The sequence below is a fragment of the Lycium ferocissimum genome, chromosome 5, assembly GCF_029784015.1.
Source record: "Lycium ferocissimum isolate CSIRO_LF1 chromosome 5, AGI_CSIRO_Lferr_CH_V1, whole genome shotgun sequence".
Lineage (NCBI taxonomy): Eukaryota > Viridiplantae > Streptophyta > Magnoliopsida > Solanales > Solanaceae > Lycium > Lycium ferocissimum.
The window spans coordinates 172762-194282 of NC_081346.1; the positions used below are offsets into that span (position 1 = coordinate 172762).

The 21521-nt window shown below is 36.3% G+C and overlaps 2 protein-coding genes across 5 annotated transcripts; one reads left to right on the forward strand and one right to left on the reverse strand.

Moving 5' to 3' along the window:
- Positions 1-2645: 2645 nt before the first annotated feature.
- LOC132055230 (probable mitochondrial adenine nucleotide transporter BTL1) lies at positions 2646-6033 on the forward strand. Of its 2 annotated transcripts, none has more exons than XM_059446936.1 (5): positions 2646-2892; positions 2962-3074; positions 3139-3472; positions 3608-3845; positions 5436-6033. In XM_059446936.1, the coding sequence occupies exons 1-5, from the start codon at positions 2734-2736 to the stop codon at positions 5684-5686; spliced, it is 1095 nt and encodes a 364-aa protein (XP_059302919.1). In that variant the 5' UTR covers positions 2646-2733; the 3' UTR covers positions 5687-6033. The 2 variants fall into 2 exon arrangements, with proteins under 2 accessions (XP_059302919.1, XP_059302920.1); XM_059446937.1 differs by having other exon boundaries at positions 2962-3056.
- Positions 6034-8137: 2104 nt separating this feature from the next.
- Positions 8138-16448, reverse strand: LOC132055231 (pumilio homolog 5). 3 transcript variants are annotated; one of them, XM_059446938.1, is made up of 10 exons: positions 16157-16448; positions 15183-16011; positions 13264-14675; positions 13029-13170; positions 12802-12909; positions 11244-11456; positions 11043-11153; positions 10255-10449; positions 8654-8837; positions 8138-8562 (listed from the first exon to the last, which is right to left on the reverse strand). In XM_059446938.1, exons 2-10 carry the CDS (start codon positions 15819-15821, stop codon positions 8480-8482), a joined length of 3087 nt encoding a protein of 1028 aa, XP_059302921.1. In that variant the 5' UTR covers positions 15822-16011; positions 16157-16448; the 3' UTR covers positions 8138-8479. The 3 variants fall into 3 exon arrangements, with proteins under 3 accessions (XP_059302921.1, XP_059302923.1, XP_059302922.1); XM_059446940.1 differs by having other exon boundaries at positions 8138-8502; positions 8644-8837; positions 16157-16444; XM_059446939.1 differs by having other exon boundaries at positions 8138-8502; positions 16157-16436.
- Between the last annotated feature and the right edge of the window lie 5073 nt (positions 16449-21521).

Genomic DNA, 21521 nt, shown 5'->3' on the forward strand with positions numbered 1-21521 from the left:
CTTAAAATATTCAAAAAATAAATTACAAGTTAATACAAATAAAAACATCACTAACATTATTAGAGAAAATAAAAAAAAAAGTAAACACAATAGCAAAAAAGTCCCGAATTTTTTTCTGGCAACAACAAAACATATACTATATTAAATGATCAGAAAGAGACAGAGGATACAACTTTCAAAGATTGAGAAACCAAAAATCTAATTCTTTTGTATCACATATACAATATCAATAGTTGGAACTTATGTTAAAACAAAAGATATTACGAAATTAAACACACACAAAGAAAAAAAAAAAACCTTTCTCCTATCCATATCAGATTATCATAAACGCCGATTTGACTACAATATTTTTAAGAATAACTATCGCTATATAAGAGAATTCTCTAATCAATTTAACATTATGATACCGCTCAATCTTCAGTTCCTTCTACCTGTTCTTCTCGACATGTCGTTCAAAGTTTCATTGTCTTGAAAGCTTCCCCACTCTTCCAAAACACAAAGGTAACTAGTAAGCTCTTTTTGTCTCAAAAAGACAAGGATAGTGATTCCTACCTCCACACAATTAAAATCTTGCCACTGCATATATTTACATCATTTGATCTGTCTTGGATTTTCATAAACTAATGAGGGTGCCCAACTATAACATCACAAAAAAATTACCCATTTAAAAAATAACAAAACAAAATGATAATTAGTTGATTTTAAGGAAAGCAATATAGCGAGCCAAAATGACGTTGCAAGAAGTGCTTCTCACATGTAATAAAAGAAGATAAAAACAAATTTAAAAATGACGAATTCATCACCAGAATAAGAGATAAAGCAAGGATTTCATCACCAAAACTCTTATATGCAGAGGCACATTCTGGTGGCAAAATTTAGAAGGTGTACAAAAGTTCTTTTAAAAAAAATATGAAGAACCTATGTCCAAGCAATGCTAATTCTAACAATATATATAGTGAAATAAATATCCTCAAATTTATTGAAGGGGAGAAGGCACGATGGAAAGCTGATGGGAGACTTTTCAATTCTCCATTCGCTTACAGTAGTCATTAATAATTAATGATGCTCAATAAATAGGCTAGAATATATGAAATAAATATCCTTAAATTTGATAACGGGGAGAAGGCACGTTGAAAAAGTTGAAAGCTGATGAGGGCTTTTCAACTCTTCATTAGCTTATAATATAATTATTAATAATTAATGATTAATGATAGTCAATAAATAGGGTAGAATATAGTTAACCTTTTTATTAGAAAATATGGAGAAACTAGGAAAAATGTCAAAAAAGGAGAAAAATAAATAAATAGGAATGGTGCATATGGGATTACATCACATCAATTATGCTTACGCCTAACTTTATATTATATATTGATTTATTGACAATTAATTAGCGACATTAAATAGTAATTAATTAATAACACCTCTTTCGATTAGTGTAGTTAATCAATTAAAGTAATGCCTTTAAACAAGAATTATCTTAGTTGAGTGCACCAAGTGAACAAAAGCCTCTTTCGATTAGCTTTTGCTAAATCAATAAACTTATTTGAGTCAATTGTGAGAATTGGGACTGAAAGAATTAAGACAAAGATCCCTCAAATCAATAAATTTATTTGAGTCAATCCCTCCGTGAGATTTAGGACAGAAAGAAACAAGACAAAGATCATTTAAATCAATAAACTTATTTGAGTTAATCCCTCCGCAAGAATTAGGACTAAAAGAAATAAGATAAAGATCATTTAAATCAATAAACTTGTTAAATCGTTCTCTTCTCCCGAATAAGAAATAAGATAACAAGATAAAGATTTTGGTAAAGAGATATAATTATATCAAATACTAGATATAATTAATATCAAATACCTTGGTGTATAAAGATGATAAAGAGAAAATTCCAACATAAGAAGATAATAAATAAAGATGTTTATTATAATAGCTTCATCAAGCTTCATCTAGTATTCCAACCAAGAAAACTTACTCCGTTGTGGAGTAGAAAAACTAAGAAGATATTTTTACTACGAGAAAGAGCCAAGAGAAAAACTAGAATATGAACTAGCTTATGCAATCCGAATCGTTGTGGTTGGGACGAAATGGAGTATTATGCTAGGAGGGAATGAACGGGAAGAAAAAATACTGTAGATTTTTCATATTTAATTTAAGAATATATTTGTCTGATTTAATAAACACGCTAAATGTTACTTATTACTTTTAAATAGTGGCTAATTCCCCATCATCGATTTGAATTGTGACTATTTACGCATTTTATTTGAAGAAATTGCACAGTTTACCCTTCAAATGGGCTGGTCTTTAAATGTCCTATAAATGGGATGGTTTTTAATTTTTGCCTTTCAAAACCGGATTTATGCATAATAAAATATAAATTTTTTGAGGTCGCGAGATATAATTTGTAAGATATTATAATATGAAAAATATAAACTAAATTGTTTGTTACGAGAACAAAAAATGAAGAGTAGGAGAAAATAGGAGGAAAAGTGCAAATGAGCCCCCATTTAGCGAAAGAAAATATCAAATGAGAATGAGGAAGAAAACCCTAGTAATATCGGCATCCCAATATCGGCAGTCTAAGAGGGAGAGAGAGGCAAATTTGAAAAATCTGCCCGCCTCCGTCCCATGGGGCAACATTTGTCCCACAAAACACGTTTTTTTGTTTTGTTATTCACTTGAATTCATTCAGGAATATATACTCACAACTAATAATCTCTTCTTTTAACCCATTTTATGGCTGCCGAATCCCAATCGCAGAAAAAGAGTTACTGTCTGGTGGGCGATACATATGACGGTGTCATGATTGTACCCAAGGAGTTCCACCTTTCCCCTACCATGGACCCTCAATTCAACCTTCAACTCAACTTCCCTGACGTCGGCCAAGCCTTTAATGTAAGCACACAATTCTCTCTTGTTGTTGTCGTCTGATTGGACCCCTCTAATGTTGATTTATGTGTGCAGGATTTTATCAAGACTAGAGAAGTTGGTGAATTTCTGAGTGGGGCTTTGGCTGGGGCCATGACCAAGGCCGTTCTAGCTCCTCTTGAAACCATCAGGTTCATCTTCTCGATTCTGTAATTTACTTTATTTGCTTTCAATTGGCTCATGTTACCTAATTTTGGTATTTAAAACATGCAGGACTAGAATGGTAGTCGGCGTTGGGTCCAGAAACATCGGTACAAGTTTTGTTCAGGTTGTTGAACAGCAGGGTTGGCAAGGTCTGTGGTCTGGTAACGCAATTAACATGCTACGCATAATTCCATCACAGGCAATTGAACTCGGGACATTTGAGTGTGTCAAACGAGCAATGACTTCCGCACAAGAGAAATGGATGGATACTGCTTGCCCCAAGATACAGATAGGTAATGCTAGCATCAGCTTTTCTCTCTCATGGCTATCCCCAGTTGCTGTTGCTGGTGCTGCTGCTGGAGTTGTAAGCACACTTGCATGTCATCCCCTTGAAGTGCTCAAGGTATTTTTACTAGACATTTTCTCACTGGGAAAAAAATAGCTTTGCTTTTTAGAATATTGATGCTTGTATCATTAAGTTATTGTGGCAAGGAAACATGATTTTTACATTTTAGTGCTGATTCAACGTGCTTCACAGGATCGGTTGACTGTGAATCCCGAGGTCTACCCCAGTCTACGCATTGCAGTTCGCAAGATTTACAAGGAGGGTGGAATTGGAGGCTTGTATGCTGGACTTGGGCCAACATTAATTGGCATGCTCCCATACAGCACTTGTTACTATTTCATGTACGAGACAATTAAGAAGTCATATTGCCAAGCACAGAAGAAAGAATCTCTAAGCCGTGCGGAGATGCTTCTAGTTGGAGCTTTCTCAGGTGAGAATCTTGAATCAAACACTAAATCTCTTTGGTTCAGATTTGCTTGAACTTTATAGTTATCTGCCATTTTGCCGTAGAGAGGACTGATCTGAAATTGACAACTCTGGAACATCTAGATCACTGCTTAAAAAACACCCTTACTCCTAGCCCAAGCCCCTGTTTCGTGGAAGATATGGAATATCATGATTAACACAAATCTGGAAGTGTTGATTTGGAAATTAGCATTACAGGTGCCTGTTGAACTGAAGCAGTGGCAGTTTGAGATTATAGCAGAGTTGGTCCATTGGACTTCGTCAGCACAGATTACACCTCAAAACCAGATAATCATAATGAGAAAGGCTAAAAAAGCTGCCGCAATTTTTTTTAAAATTTGTGCAGCATATTTCTACTACCTAAGGTCCCATAAAGTATGCGGCGCCGTGGTGCTTGGGTTGATAATTCTTTATCTCAAATACTGGATTTAGCTTTTTAAGACCCTTCCTATGTATCATGCTGGCTGGGAAGGTCAAAAGAACAACACCAGAACAAAGATGTAATGTTGCTGTAGAATACTAGAAGAAAAATAGGAAAGACTGAGACAAGCCTGTGATGCTTTTCTCCGTCGGTGCACGAGGTCAAAAGAACAATGCCAGGAGATGTGACATTGCTGCAGAGAGGAGAAAGGACAATAATTGTACAAATTTCGGACAAAGAAGGAGCATCATACATTTAAGTATCTTTTGACAATCATTCTGGTGGGGAGTGTCTATAAAGATTATGACAGGTGCTAGCAAGGAGACTCAAAAGGGTTAGGGTTGAACTTACGCGCAAAATGCTTGTGCAGGTGGAAGACAAATGTTAAATGCAAGTTTAATTGCAAATGAGCAATTGGCCCTAATGTTGCTGAGCAATTGATAGATGTGCAATGGCAATAATGTTGCTGAATCATGTACCCTCTCTGATGATGAGATGGTCCAGAGAGCAGGGATACAATGGGTTCTTTATGAAATATGCAAGCAAGAATAATTTGGCATAAAAAATCTAGGAGCCTTTGGCTAAAATAAGTGGATAGCAACACGATGTTCTCTCCTTAAATGTTAAATATGCACCTTTGATATTATCACATTGATAGTGTTCAGCACAGAACAAGAGAAACCAGAAAATTCCTATAAGATGGTGCCAGTAAAGATAAAGAATGTCTTGATATTGGAGCAGGTTTCCATTTCAATGGAGGAAGGTGATATCAGTTCTGATAGATCTCATATATGCTAAATAAGGAGACATAGTAAATCTTCATATATTTGATTTCCTAAAATAAAGTAGAAATTTTGGACTTTGCGAAGCAAGTCAAAGGACTTCATCATGTTTAATCTCAAGCTTTTATATGTTAGTGGAATATTTTATTCTTTGAGGGAAAGTATTTTCCACTTTTAAAGTTCCTTTAACTGCAAATAGAGGTGTGGTTTTATTTGGGATTATCTGTTGTTCATTTATGGCATGCTTTTTTAACCTTGATGAGACTCTTATCTGCCTTTGGCCTGCGACATTACTGTAGACAGATTATGAGATTACCATGCGACCTAAAGAGTTAATGTTTTGTTTGATCAGGTTTAACAGCAAGCACTATTAGTTATCCATTGGAGGTGGCGAGAAAGCGGCTAATGGTGGGTGCTTTGCAAGGTAAGTGTCCACCGAACATGGTCGCAGCACTATCAGAAGTCATTAGGGCGGAGGGTCTGTTAGGCCTTTATAGAGGCTGGGGTGCGAGTTGCTTAAAAGTAATGCCATCATCAGGCATTACTTGGACGTTTTATGAAGCTTGGAAAGATATATTGCTTGCTGATAGACGCCATGCGTGACAGCAGACATATAGTACAATGATTTGACTAACGTTACGCGCTCAAGCTGGAAGCTAGCGTTGGTTAGATGGGTTAACTGTGGTGTCTGTCATCATAAAATTTGTTATAGATGCGCATCCACAAATTTTGCTTCCCATCTTCCCCACTCTTGGTGATGGTTGATGCTCTAAATTGCACACATAAGTTGTGTAATGGTGATTGTGAGAGAGCTCAGTAAACTTGACGGAGTCTGTTCGCTCTCCCCTTCCCTTAATTTTTCATTTACAGTTTAACTTTACTGAGACTGAGCCTGGAATACCATGTTTGGCGCATGTTTGAGAAATAGAACAAAGCTAGTGTTTGGATCAGGTTGTGAAAAGTACTTCACTCACTTAGGGTGTGTTCGGTATGAAGGAAAGCATTTTTCAGAAAATGTTTTCCAATTTTCTCATGTTCGTTTGGTCAAAAATTTTAAAAAATATTTTCTTTAGGAAAACAAGTTCCTCAAAAATGGGGAAAATGACTTTCCTAATAAAAGTAAGGAAAACAAGTCCACAAGTGCATTTCACCAACCACCTAACTCACCCCCAATCACCAAATACCAACCACGTCCACCACCCCACCCTCACTCCCTGAACGCCGCACCCCACACCCCACCCTTTGCCCCTTCCCACCCTCCTAATTTTTTTTTTAATTTTTATTTTGGGTTTCTACACAACCACATCCCTTCCCCCTCTCCCCCCAACCACTTCCCCTACGCCACACCCCGCACCCCACGCACCCACTCCACCCTCCCTAAATTTTTTTTTTTTTTAAAAAAAAAAAATTCTTTTTCGTTTCTACACCACCAGATCCCTCCCCCCCCCCCCACGCAACTCAACCCACCCCGCACCCTACCCTCGCGACCCACCCAATTTTTTTTTCTTTTTTCTTAAAAAAAGTTTTAAAAGTTTCTTTTTTTTAATTATTTTTTTCACCCCACACCCCCATGACCACCCCTCCTCCCGACACCCCACCGCCCCCTCCAAAAGAATTAATTTTTTTGAAAGTTTCAAAAAGTTTTCTTTTTTGATTCTCTACACCCACCCTCCGCACGCACCCCTTACCTCCTCCCGAATTTTCTACTTCCTATTTAGTTTTACCTTTATTAAAAAATTAGAAAAATTGAAAGTTTGTGTGGGTATTGGAAGGGGTGATGGGTGGTTGTGGGGGTTGGTGTGGTATGTGTCCCTGCGGGGTGGGGGCGAGGGATGTGGTGGTTTAGACAATCCAAAAAAAAAAAAATTAAAAAGTTCAAAAAAAAAAATTAGGGGGGGTGGGGTAGGGGTGGAGTTATGGGCCTTGGATAGGTATTTTCCTGAAAATATTTTCTACCAACCAAACGAATATGAGAAAATAAGTAAGAAATTCACTTATTTTTCGCAATCCAAACGAATATGAGAAAATAAGTAGAAATTCACTTATTTTCCAATAACACATTTTTCAGGAAACATTTTCCGTCATGCCGAACACACCCTTGGTAGTTGGTAAATTACGGAGACGGTAGATGAACAACTTTCATTCAAATACATAATAAGCATAAAGAATTTATTGGAATAGTTTTTTGCCTATTTTCAAATACATGCTGTCTATTTTAAGTTGCAAAGCTAAAAGAGTTTAGATTAATCTCACTAGTCTGACCAACAAAGCTAAAGTAATATTTCGCTTATTCTTTAATCTTCTGAAAAATTGAACTAAAACATTCATTTGAAACAGGAGCCATGGAAAATCATGTTTCAAATATCATATTCCTACTGTTTCAATTTATATAAATCTATTTCCTTATTAGTCCGTGACAAAAAGGATGACTTTTTTTTATATTTAAAAACACTTTACCTTTATGCAATGATTTATAACTACACAACAAATATGCGACTCATTAAGGATCACAAATTTAAAAATCTTCTCTTTTTCCTTAAATTCGGTACCCAGTCAAATGGATTCACATAAATTGAAACGGAGGGAATACTAATTACCTCAGCTAATTTGAATTCATGCCAAGTTAGTCCACTAAGAGGAGCAAAATGCTCCTTACCAATAGTTCTTTTGTTCTTAAAGCTGTAACAAGATCTTTGGTTGAAGAATATGAAATCTCAATTCTTCCTATTATTACTTATCCCAAAGTACGTATAGTTGCTAATCCTATTTGATTTCTTCTTAGTTTTTCAATTTGATTTTCTTCATCCAGTACGTCCCAATTGAGACTAGCATGACTAGGTTGGAAAAACCAAAAAGAGTATTCGTATGTTTTTCTGCTGCTGTATACAAGGGCTCTGCTCTAACAAATTAAGGATAATTGTCCTCTAACTTGCAAGATCACGTACTCGGCATTCATTCGACTTCCCTTTGGGTTTAAGAGAATGACATCTCCTGTCAGAACTCTGATTCCCCTACAACCACCCTTTTTCCCTGAGAACAAAAACGAAAATGCCCTTGAGTCATAGCAGAGTCCCTGAATTGCTTTTGAGCATGTTTAAAGCCACATCCGAAGCAAGCAAATCTTCACCACTAATTTAACATGTAATAAATATTTCTCCCAGAATACATGCTTGATTATTCAAGATATCTACATTCTTGGATACAGTTGGCAAATAAAACAACACACTATCTTCGTTCCTGGAGAATCAATGAGCTTAAGCAGTAACCACGGATGACCCCTAAGGGACAGACGGGCACTTTCGTACTGCTGCTTACTGGACAATCAACAGTCTGGCTGCTGCAAACAATTCTATCGCCCGCCAAACGAGTAGAAAACTGACAATCTTTGTTCACAATCTAGGGTTCACAGGTTCCAATATCTGCATGACAAATGGTAGAATGTGCAAACATGTATGGATAAATCAAAGCACTAAAATCCCCTAAAACATGTCAAATAATCAGACACAACGGCAGCAACAAATAATAACTTGCAGCTGCACAAATAAAGCGGAGCACTTAACCTCTACACACCTTCATCAGACAGCTGCTCGGAGAGCTGTTCAAATCGAGCCACTATGTGTTTTCCGTAGGTGTATTTCTTCAACGCATGAAGATGAACTCTGATTCGGCTTAGCAGAATTTCCTGATGCTTATCGTTGCTAATCTCGAGAATCTTCTGGACCACATAATTCGCAAATTGGTCCTTCATCATCGTCTACAATGAGAGCCAAAATTGTCGAGTGAATAAGTCAATCCAGGCAAGAGCTCATTTGTCATTGTTTCGAAAGAATAAGCACTTCACAACTCACCATATAGGTGAGTGAGTAAAATGATAATAGTTCTACACAAAATGCTAGACATACAGCTGAGACCACCTCCTACCAATTAGCTTTAAGGTAAATAAAATCCATTGCTATCTCAGTCTAAGTGCACTAGCCCAAGTGACAAGGGTGAGACTCCTAGAGTCTAAAACTTCTGTCAGCATAGGTAGTTGTATAGTTCAAAATCTTTTCCAAACTACTTTCAGTTAGCAATTAGCTTCACTATTGTAAACACCTCTTTCCATGGTGGATAGATCGTTATCGTCAGCCCCCATATTAACCTCGCCACTCTAGGATAAAGTAACCCCGTATCCAAAGCTTGTTGATTATACTTAGCCCCCAAAAAGAGGCATATTAGATCTACCGTGTTAAAACAGCGCAAGTACGAAAACAATCAAGGAATCCATCCTAACTCATCTCCCTTGCATAGACTATTCACTATTCATAGATGTGCATGCAATGAGAAAAATAATCAGCAAGCAAAGATTGGTGATGCACAAGAGAGAGAGAGAGAGACCCATAGATAATGAGATAGTGGATAAGCTAAGAGCTGTGACTGTGTAACTCATCCCATAACATACGACAGGTGTGCACGGCTAGTACGGCACAGCTTCATAGCTGGACCTTCAGTTAAGCAAAACTAGTATCCTTTTTTTTCAAAAAAAAAAAAAAAAAGAAGTATTGCAACAATTGATCTATAAGATCCTCAACATATTGAGAAAAGGTCTTTTCCCGTTTCAACTAACAATTTATCTAAGTTGTCCTTTTCATTCACATTCCCTCTTCTTCTGTGGCTTATAACTCCTTAGTAGTTATTGTTTTTTTTTTTTTTTAAATCAAGGTATCTGTTTCACTATTTCTCCTAAAATGTTCTCGTAACGTCTAAACTGGAAAAGTTATCTTGAAGTGAAACAGAATGAGGAAAAGATTGCAAGCTGATGAGGCTAGAGAAAGAGCTAGGTTATAATTCCAAAGAGAGAATTGTTGATATATGAGTCCAATCTGCACTTTTCAAAAACTGCCATCTGATGGTAGAATTCTAGGTTTTATATCTCACTGAAGTCTGATTCAGAAAATAATCAGCACAACTACAGAGGGAACGGACCAAGTTTTAATTCTTTGTCAAATGACCATCAGTAATTGAACAAGTACTGAGAGTTGGCTTAATTCAGTTTAGGCACATGGCCTTCCTATCGTCCTTTACAAAAGGGGTTTCACAGAAATTGCTATGTGAAATAATTAATTACTGCACTGCATATGTGAAAAGGAAAAGGTAAAGAATAGTAAATAAGATGATTCAGATCATCTTACCAGTAAACTGTCATTCCCCTCTGACTCTGCAAGAATCTCCTCAATCAAAAGCTCTCTCTCAGTTGAATCACCATGTTCCAGACACTTCTCAACAACATTTGAGGCATATTTGTGTTGGCTTAATTGCACAACATTTCCAGTCAACTTTCCAATAATTCGACTTCTTTCATGGGGTCTTCCCCTCTCCAGAACATGCTGCAGCCACAGATTCAGTTTCACGTAACAATTGCACATGCACTAAATTCTTATGATAATACTACCTGCGCCGCCCCTCAGTCCATCACTGCCCCAAAAGCAAACTGTTTCCATTTTCCAGTTAAACACACCATTCAGAGTCATTTATTAGTTTTGCGCTTTCCCTTTTCCTTTTTTTTTTTTTTTTTTGTGTGTGTGTGTTTTTTTTTTTTTGGGGGGGGGGGGGGGGGGGGTTGGGTGCATGCAGACAGTAATAGTAGCAGAGTCACCCAGGAAAACCAAGGGGAAGTTTCTCAATCTATTCATCTAGTGCGCCACTTTATCCAATGAAAATAATTTTATATTTTAGTTCTTATCGAATGACATCGAGGACTAATTGAAAGAAAGGACTTTACAGAACACTTAAAATAAGCCAGTGTAAGATGATAATGCCCCCAGTTACAGCAAGCTAGTTAACCTTTCTTCTGGTTTGCGCAATAGTTGCTTTTTGTTAGGGTTGGAAGAGAAGAAGTGGCATAAAGCGATCACGAAGTTACGGAACTTGACGATAGGAAAGGAAGTTATCGGATATTGCCTGGAAAAAAGATACAAACCTGGGTGACATAGTTCCCATACTGATCTTGAGCAAGAGCATAAGCAGATTCCAAAATTTCATGCACTATACACTGACTTTGAGAGTTTTCTGAACAATGTTCCAATACTCTCTTTGAAAAATTCATATGAAAGGAGATGGCGTCAGCTGAAATATAAAACAAAGTAACTATATCTCATAATACAACATAGTTTAATATTACCTGGATTACACGGCAACCATAAGGATGAGTAGACAATATAGCTACTTGGCCTTGGAATGAGGAGATAATAAAGCTAATTTTTTCAGTAGGTATGCACTCAATACATTTTTGGATTACATGGTTCCCGTTTTGATCTCGTACACACCTCATTACATGCCCATTGAGTTCATGGACAAGTTCTGTTTTCTGATCAAGATCGATAACTTCCAGGGCCTAGAAAGAACATCAACGGCAAGACAATTCATGTTTGGTTAGATAAGAGACATGGCATCCTTTTTTTTTGGGAGAAAGATAAGAGACATGGCATCTTTATGTGTACAACTTACTGAATCGCTTGGATGAAAAGGGAAAAAAGAAACTCCTATACTGGAGTGCACAAAACATTAGCAGAATAAACGTGCACTTCTCAGATATAATAATGAAATACATAATAATGAAATAGTTGTCGACCATGGTTTATAACCTATAAAAATGACCTTACAATCTGCTTTCATTATTAAATGCAGGCTGAATCAGCTCTACCCTTTAGGAGATCCAGTTGATTAGCAATATTAGTAGGCGCTTGGACGATATTTGAGTAAATTAAAAAAAAAGTGTTATTGAAGTAGAACGTGAAAAGTATTTGTGGAAGTTGAAGCTGTGTTTGGTCATGACTTCATTTGAAAAAGAAGTTGAATATTTGTAAGCACAAACCAAAATTTTGTTTGAAGTACCCCTTTTAAGCCAATATTTCACTTAAAATTCGAATACTTTTTTGATAAGTAACTTAAAGTTCAAATACTAAATTTCAGTATCTACAACTACTTATGGCCAAATACTGAAATAGTATTTCTGCCCAAATAGGTAAGTGAATCTAGAGAGCCAAGAATTGGTTGGAGAAGCCCATCAATCAAAGTATGGATCATCAAAACCCTAATTAAGTGCAAATGGTAAAAAGCAAAAGTATGATAGCTTAACAGTTTTAGCACAATATTAACAATTTAAAACTTTACCACTATTGATGATGACGACGTTGCTTAGAGAGCATGTACATCGGGAAGTTCTTTAAAATTGAGCAGCTATTCACTAAGTCAAATCAAGGATCCTGTATCGAGAAAGTCTTCAAATTTCAGCCACTATTTCAGTATTCTCTATCTTTTTCTTTTAAATTGGGGTCATTATTTCAATGAAGTCTTTTAAAAGTATATTAGCAACCAAAAAGCCTGCTCCAGGGCACTACTTCTTACATGAGGTAGTGAACCACATGTTTCACTTTTTTTTTTTTTTTTTTGAGCAAATATTGTTCCCCACAGTTATGCAAGCATGATCAGATTCAAGTCTAGAAGGATTGAGCAAGCCTGACATCTACATGGAAAAAACATTGATGACTGTGCACATACGTAAATGTGACTCCCGCTCTTATGCTCTTATAACTTTATGCAGCAATTTTTTTTAACAAGACAATAATTTTATTGATTGGGAAAATCCCCATATACAAGTTGTTCGTCATGCAAGAATAACAACCTCCATATGATTCCAATCATAAAAATATATTTGTATACTTGAGATGAGGATATACCTTTTGAATAACACGACAGCCATACATTTGCAAACTTAAAGGCAGCATCTGTCCTGTTAATTGACATGCCAACATCTCTCTTTGCTCATGACTTCCATGCTCAAAGAACTGGACACATAATTCAGATATGCAATGGTTTAAGATGGTGGACGGTTAAAGGCTCAAGGGTTTAAAAAACTTAAAATGTCCTGAAGAGATGTAGAAGTACAGAGAACCAGAATGGCTACCTTTTGAATGACATAGTTCCCAAAAACATCTGTTATTAGTTTTGAAGCATGTGGAAGAATTTCATTAAAAACAGACGCTTTCTCTTCAACACTACAATTTTCCAATTTCTGCTGTATAAACCGACTCCCATGCTGATCAACACTGAGGTTAAAGAAACATTAAATTAACTTCAAACCTTTGGTATTTTACTGAAATTTTAATGCAGAAGATACAAAGTTGGTACATATATACTACCTGAATTCAACCACACGACCTGCAATATCAGAGAGGTCAATTCTTCGAGCATTGCTTTGTTTCAGTTCTTCGAGAAATGAATGTCTTTTAGAGTCATTCAAGCTACCAGAACCCCTTTGCACAGACCATCCAGAATACAATCCATTATTTCTAACTGAACCAGGGGCAGAATTAACTTCATTCCTTCTTCCCACAGGGGATCCTGGAAGTACAGGACTACCAAGAGGCGACACTGGAAACTGTTGCGCGAATCCCAGGCCCGATGGACTTCCCAAATAATTATTACCCGGAATTATCATTCTTCCAGGACTTGGTAAGTTCAGACTTCCAATTGGTGGACGATGAAAATTCTGTTCAGCCATATAGGAAGGGAGATTTGGCTCTTTCTGCGAAGCATAAGAATCAATTTCAAGGCCAACCAGGCCCGGTGATGGAAAACGCATATACTGACCAGAAGCAGTGTGTGAATCATCAACAGGATGATGCAAGTACTGCATATGGAAAGGATCCGGGATAGAAGGATGCACCATTAATCCATGATGCCCATAAAACTTGGTTAAATGCTGCAGATCACCCACTTGTGGAATGTTTTCCCTTGGTGTAAAACTTTGACCGCTGATGCTTCGTCCAGAACCAGCATTAATATGCATAGATAGAGCAGAATGAGATGGATATCCAGCTAAAAATGGAGGAAGAGAAGGCGAACCCAAAGCATATCCCCCTATATTGTATTGAGGGGCATATCCACCAGATGGACTCAAGTTAGAATAGTACGGGTTACCGGAAGCCATATAGGCTGCAGCAGTTGCATAAAGAGGAGGTGTGAGGCCAGAACCTTGAGGAGCTGCTTGTACCTCAGCTGAGGAGAATGACCTATGACCATAACCTTTTGCTAGGCTATTCGGTAGTGCATTAGTCCCAAGAGTATTTACTTGAACTTGTGGGCCATTAACTTGGTAAGTCGTGCTTCGCTGGGAGTGATACTGCTGCTGCTGTTGCTGTTCTACTCCGTTCCTGCTGTGAAAATATTGTTCATCCTTGTTCTTACTACCCTCTGAAGCTGGAACGTTCTTTGAAGTACCTGATGCTATCTCATCACTGACTAAGAGCTCATTCACCATATGTGCATTATTAGCTGGTTTTTCATTCTTCTGAGGGGAATGAGACCTCCCAAGATTGTCAACACAAGATTCTTTTTCAAGTGTAATGTCCAAAGACTGATCTGAGCCAGCTGTATCATGGTCACCTGAGACATCCGCACAAGCGTCTACACCTTGTTTATTTGAAATATCAATGCAGAGACCGTCCAGTGTAAGAGATTGAATATCAGAATCAGTTGGCTCCTCCCCAGCAACATGACCAGAGGGCCGAGATTGACTGTAAACTGGTGATGGAGTGCGAGGGAAGTCCTCCTGTGATCAATCAGTCAACAGCATAAGCAGCATGGAACAAGAAAAGATAGCACTCCAGAACTCTAAATGATACTATGTTCTCATTCATTAGGACAATGTACCCACATGTCATGGCAACATGCCTAGTATTTCAGGCTTAACTAAGTAGAGATTGGTGTACCAAGGTAGATCAACAACAAGCCAATACGTATTCATGAGCTGAAGGCCCCACTACTGTAACCATTGATAACTCAATATATTTTGTATTCGTTAAATCCCCAGACACCACGAAGAGAATTGAATGTTACATTCCATGCAAAATTAAAAGAAGATTAAACAAAACTAACATTCCAACATGTGAAGTTTTATGGGCTGAGTATTCAACATAGCTTGCCAATCAGTGCAAATACAGGCTTAAGAAAAATTAAGCAAACTTCTTGGATGTTGACAAGTGAGCACATACAAAGAGAAACTTGGAAAAAAGAAAACAATACACATAACGGAAGAAATATTCTCAAACTTCGATACCTGGATTAGGTCAACCAAACTTTTATGTTGACCTGCAAAGGAGGCCATGCGCAGTCCTGAAGCACGACTTTGGGCCATATCGTCTGAAGTACTTTGTGGTAAATTTTCATCCTCAGGCTCCTCAGCATGAGTTGAGAGAGAACTTCTAGTCACATGCAAGGATCCATCCCCACTATTGTCAGAAGAATTTAACTGGCAGGTATCACCCAGATCTGCAAAATGGTGTGCCAGGTGCCTGTTCTCCCTTGAAATAATAGGAGGAGGAAGCCTAGGATTCAAGTTGACATTAGAGTTGTAGTACGCAAAATAGGAGGGATCTGCACGCATCTGCTCTTCAGACTGCCAGTTCTGCATGGCACTGTCAAAGCTTGCCATACTCAACTTCTGGCCAGAGCTTTGATCATAGACAAAGTTCCCAAAGGCTGAAAATGAGCTCTCCATACTTGGAGGCGCACTACCACTACGATTTGGAACGTTATTTCTATTATTCCCATGAATTTTATGACCTTTAAGAAGCAATCCCAGTTCATCAGCTGCCACTTCATTCATAGAGGATGCAAAGGAGACCGCGTCCTTTGAAGAAACCCACTTTTCTGTTCTACTGTCTTCGATTATTCTCATAGGACTCTCAGTTGTCATGTTGCTTAGGAGTCAGCAAACATATTTTAACAACAAAAGTTTTCAAATCAACTAAGCCAGATAAGGAGACATTTTAACCTTAGCCTTTCATCAATATCACATCAAGAGTTGACTCTAGAAACCAAAGATACTAAGCTGCGACGACTACATATAATCTGTGGCAACTGCAATGGCAGATTCAGATCATAACCTATAAGGTAAAAAAATATTTTTGTCAAAGAAAAAGAAGAGGAAACAATTTACCCTGTCCAAGATTGAATGCAGTGAGATTTGTTGTAAATAGGACTTCATCCCAAAAAAAAAAAAAAAAAGATTTGTTGTGAATAGGGATGAACCTATTGAAGTACACGAAAACAACATTCACTTGCTAGAGGCCCTATCAAAGTATTTGTCATATGGTCAAAATCTACCCCTGAGCAGAGGAAAGAGTGATTGATGATTAAATTGAACCATTCTATGTCCACCAGCCATAGTTAACCTTGATTATATAAGTGAAAAATGAAAAATTAATAAAGGTTCCAAACTGCTCAAGAGTATCAGCAAGGCATAAAAAGCAGTATAAGTTAAACAAGCATGTTCATTTGAAACTCAGAAGCATTTCCTTTCCATTTTATCCATAAAGTTTTTATTTTTTTTAATGATATAAAGAACCTGAAATGGTTTGATTGCCCAAATAGAAGTGTCTTTCTTCTATGATAGACTGTATAATTGTGCAAATGTATTTTGCAAGTCGATATGAATCCCATAATAAAATGTGAAAGGGAATAAAATATAATTAACATTACTAGGAAGGGTTTCCAATTAGAAAACTTTCGTGCTTATAAGACGCTATGAGTAATGGCCATATGAAGCTGTAAAACACCAACTTTTGTGCTAAAGTCAGTTATCCCGAGAAATAAAAAGGAAGAGTTGAAGTGCTGCGTTCCTCATGAATATTTGGCACCCAAAAGGTGAAACACAGGAGTAGAAAGCATACAAGCACAAAATATCTAACAGAGAAGACTAATCATTATAAGTAACCCACGAGAACAATTAAGAAAAAAGAAAATTGACAACAGCGGTTTTGCATAAAGCAAAAACCTTTTAGACTGGTAGAATCGCATGCTAGAAAAAAAGAAGAAGGTAGTACAGTGAGTCGAACCCTAGTAAGTAGTAACCAATTGTTGACTATGTGTAAAGCAGAGGATAAAGTGAACAGACAGACCTGCCTGCTGACGAGAGAGTCAGCTACAAAACTCTATGTGATGAATGATGATCAATTCCTAAACGCCGGTCAGAGCTATACTTACTTCCTCGGAGAGAGACAGAGAGAAGAAGAAAGAGTTTTTGTTGTTTGTTTAAAATTAGATTACAAATGTCACTTGTAAAACCCCACCACCGCGTTTGAAATTTCATCTCTTTGCTCTATTCTATTCTTTCCACTATTTTATTTTACTCCCTTTCTTTATTGTATGTACCAATTTGTCCTTAATGCCCCTTATCTATACGCGACCTATGATATGTATATATTCAGACGCGGATATATATATATATATATATATATACCTTAAGAAATTAATATATATTTAATTGTCCGCTCTAACAAATAAAAGTGTCTTTGGGGTACGGTGGTTGCAACTGTTACTTCCCTTAAATGTCACCTCGGATCTGACCCGAATGTCACTTTTAATTTTATTTTTTTTTAGCCTATTTTTAGGAAAACAATAAGCGTTGAATGAGCTCGCCCAGATTTGAACCTGCACTCTCACCACATGTTGCACAGCCTTAGCCACTGAGCTATCTCTTTCATTTGCTTCACTATGTTAAATATTATTTATTACACAAATTTAACCAACTTGTATTTTTGCCACTGTTACACTATTAGTGACCGGTCCGATACAGTATTATCCTTCAGTCATCATTAAAATTTTTATTGGCATTTATGTTAAGATAATAATGCCCCCATCATCTAAAAATCCTGGGTCCGCCCCTGTATGTATTTCTCACACACATTACTTGAAAAAAAAGTTTAATGTTTTTTATTTCATGCACATCGTGAACCATAACGACAGCTTCATTCTCAATGATGACGTTAATTTTTTCTATCATCAGACAAAAACATGGTTGCCCCCAAGCTAATGCAAAATCCTTGCTTTTTATATTTTTTTAAAAAAAATAAAATAGACAATCACGAAAAATATAAAGAAGGATTTAATATTTAAATTAATTTAATATTTAAATATATTTGGTAAATTTCTTAATAAATATATTATGCTCCATTGAATCTGTACTTATTATTCATCTTTGAGAAAGATTGAGACACAATTGCCATCAAAGGAACTTCTTACTTCTAGATATTCCGTTAAATTCTTCTAAATATCCACAATATAGAATTTTTTATGCCAAATAGTATAGTTGAATGATGTTAGATTTTTTCCCTCTGTCCACTTCCTTTAATTCAGCTTGTTTACCCTTAAAATGGATAACAATTAAATTTGTACGCGGTGCAGAGGATATGCGGTTTGATTTAATACGAATGACTATAAAGCAATAAATAATAATGCAAGTGCAAGTAAAAACAATCAAACCACTGTAAAGCAACGATTGGTCCTGGGAAGCAAGCGATCGGTCGGCTCGGGTCCTAGGAACCGGGCTCGTGTTACAGTGGTTAAGTAATGAACAATAATAGAACACTTAGAGAGATGGATAAACACTTAGAATCAAATTGTATTGCTTAGTATGTTTGTGCGTATGAAGAACTAGCCCCAAGAAAGAGGGGGTCCTGCACTTTATATAGTAGAGGAGTCCTAACCATAGTACAAGTCTAAATAAGGTATAAAATCTTCAGTTACTGACGAGCGAAATCGGCGCCGCCATACCTGACTAATGGCGGATATTTCTGACCCTCATTTATCATTGTTAACCGCCTTCTCGTCCTATCTCGATATTCAGTTCCAACCGGACTCAGTGACCCGAGTTCAGATGTGCTCGATCTTGCTACGATCCAACATTTAACCTTGACCCCGACTGGGATACGTCCGATCCGGCAACAACCATCAGGATCTTGAATTTCTAGTCGGGAACCCGAGGATACCCTTGCCCTCAATTTTGCCCGTATACACAGCTTGACCTAATACAAAAATGTAAATTATGATGCAATTGAATATCATATGGAATATAATAAAACTTAATATTTTACTTTTAAAATTGTAGAAAGGTTAAGACATTCTAACACTATTCATATATGATATAGCAGCACGTATTCATATATATGACGTACAGAAGATACATCATAAAATTGTTAAATTTCAGTCATATATTATTCTTTTTTCGTACAAATATAAAGTATTTTAACTCTATCCATATTTGCTCCTAGTAGATCTCGAAATGGTTCCGCTCCAAATTTTGATGATTTCTAAGTGAGGTAGATGGTTTGGTCAACTACTTGCAACAAAATATCCAGATATATCTTATCATGTTTTTGTTAGACTATTAAGTTTGACTTGGTCTTTTGATTAATTGTTGGTCTAAAGTAAACTTCGACTATGAACCAAGTTTGACAGAATGTTCTATATTTGCTAACTTTTCATTCTGTATGCTACAATATTCATGAACAGTCCAATAATTTTAGGAAAAATTTCACAAATGACTAACATTTGAGGGTTAAAGATTCAGCGTAGCAACACTTTCATTATTTATGTATTGTAGCAAATCCAACCCACCTTCCGCGTGTATCCAACATCGGCTTAATGCTGTATTCAGGAATACAGTTAGTTAAAAAGTTGTTGAAACCTTGGAACCAAATCTTTTTAAACATGGCAAACAAAAATAAAATCTTCCTAAAATCATGCTTAACAGATATTTTCCAAAAATTAACACGGCTCTTTATTCCTCCATACATTCAAATTTGAATTCAAATTCGCATCATCAATAGCTGAAAACAGAGCAATTTCAGTCAAAATTTAGAATTCAATTCTACCAATTCCATGCATAAAACTATCTCAGAATTAAATTGCGAATCTCTTGCGTTTGTGTACAACAAATTCGATGTTGTATGTATCAGTTTCTACGTAAATCCTTTTTGTTGACGTATACAGCCATTGTTGGATTCATCTCGTCGCCATTATATACAGCAAAAGGTATTTAATAGTTCAATTAATGTTCATGACCAATTTATACAGATATAGATGATACAACGTATCTACGGATGATTTTGTTGCTAATTTTTTGCGATCCCCGAATTCACGTTCTAAATTCAAGTAATGTCTAATATAACAATGGTAATTCGACATTCGTTTTTGGAACGATGACAATTGTTTCGTTAATTACTCTATAGATACGATGGTAGTTTTCAAAAGTATACCTCGTATGATGAGTTAGTTGATGCAATAAGCGAAGAAAGTGCGAATCGATACAAGTATAAAAAAATCAAGTATCAAATATATGATCGACGTAATTCCATGCCTATGGAAATACACAACGATGAGTGTCCTGTGTATGTTGAATCGAAGAAAGAGAATAGGCGATTCGGGATGTATCCGTCAGGTATCACAATAACTAATAGGACGCGTGAATACAGTCTATCGGGCGAAATTGTTATTCAAGGTATCCTAGCAATAGCGGATACAAATGGTATACAAGAAATGGATGCTAATGATTCGATAGCACTGGCGGCTTCTAGTAATGAAATAGTTATATTCGGAGGAGAGAACGATTTGATAATTTCAAACCGTAATCAGAAAGAAGTCATGGTAAATGGTATACAATGATAAGGAAACTTTGAAAGTTTGTGATGACGAAGTATGCTATTAACGATAGATTTCAATTAGAGAGGTCAAATTCGTAAGGTTAGTTAGTTACCGATTTTTTTGATGTATTTGTATGTTTCTATAAATTCAATACGCTTTTATGTTAGGGTAGTGTATTAACCTGCATACGTATGTCTACTAAATTTGAATACATGATTATATGTGTGTTTTGATTATTATATATTTTCTAAATTCAACATTTTGAATAATCATATGATGTGTATTTTTCGACCGTATATGTATATATACATATATAGATCATTGCCTACTACGCCTTCGTATGTCTTTCTAGACAATGCGAGCGGAAATTAAAAGCTTCAAGTATCAACGGATCGACTATGTTCAAAATCGCAGAGTTCGTGGAGAAACATACATGTCCATCAAGGATAAGGTGTATACGCAACATCAAGCTAGTAGTGGTTTTATATTTGGCATTATTAAGCCAAAATTTAGAAATTATAAAAGGAAGTATGTGCCTAGTGATATAGTAGATGATGTTAAAAATGATTTTGGGGTGGATGTGCCATACATGAAAGCATTGTTGACACCCAATTTTGTCCCGCCTCTCCTCCAAATGTATATTTACACTCCTCTTATTTTGGCATTTTAAAAATTAATTAATTGTATTTTATTATAATTATTAGCCTTTATTAATATAGGCGTTTCACTACTCAATTTTTCACCAGTTGTTATTATTATTATTATCATCATTTTTACTATTATTATTATTATTTTGTCATTATTATTATTACCGGTATTATCGTAATCCGCATTATAATCATTTCAAGATTTTTACCGTCTTATGCCACGCATTGCATTTACCTTCGCATAATTAAATAATAACGTTTATTTATGATTGACTTACAAAATATTATTACGCTATTTATCGCGACATAATGTAATTTCTATTTTT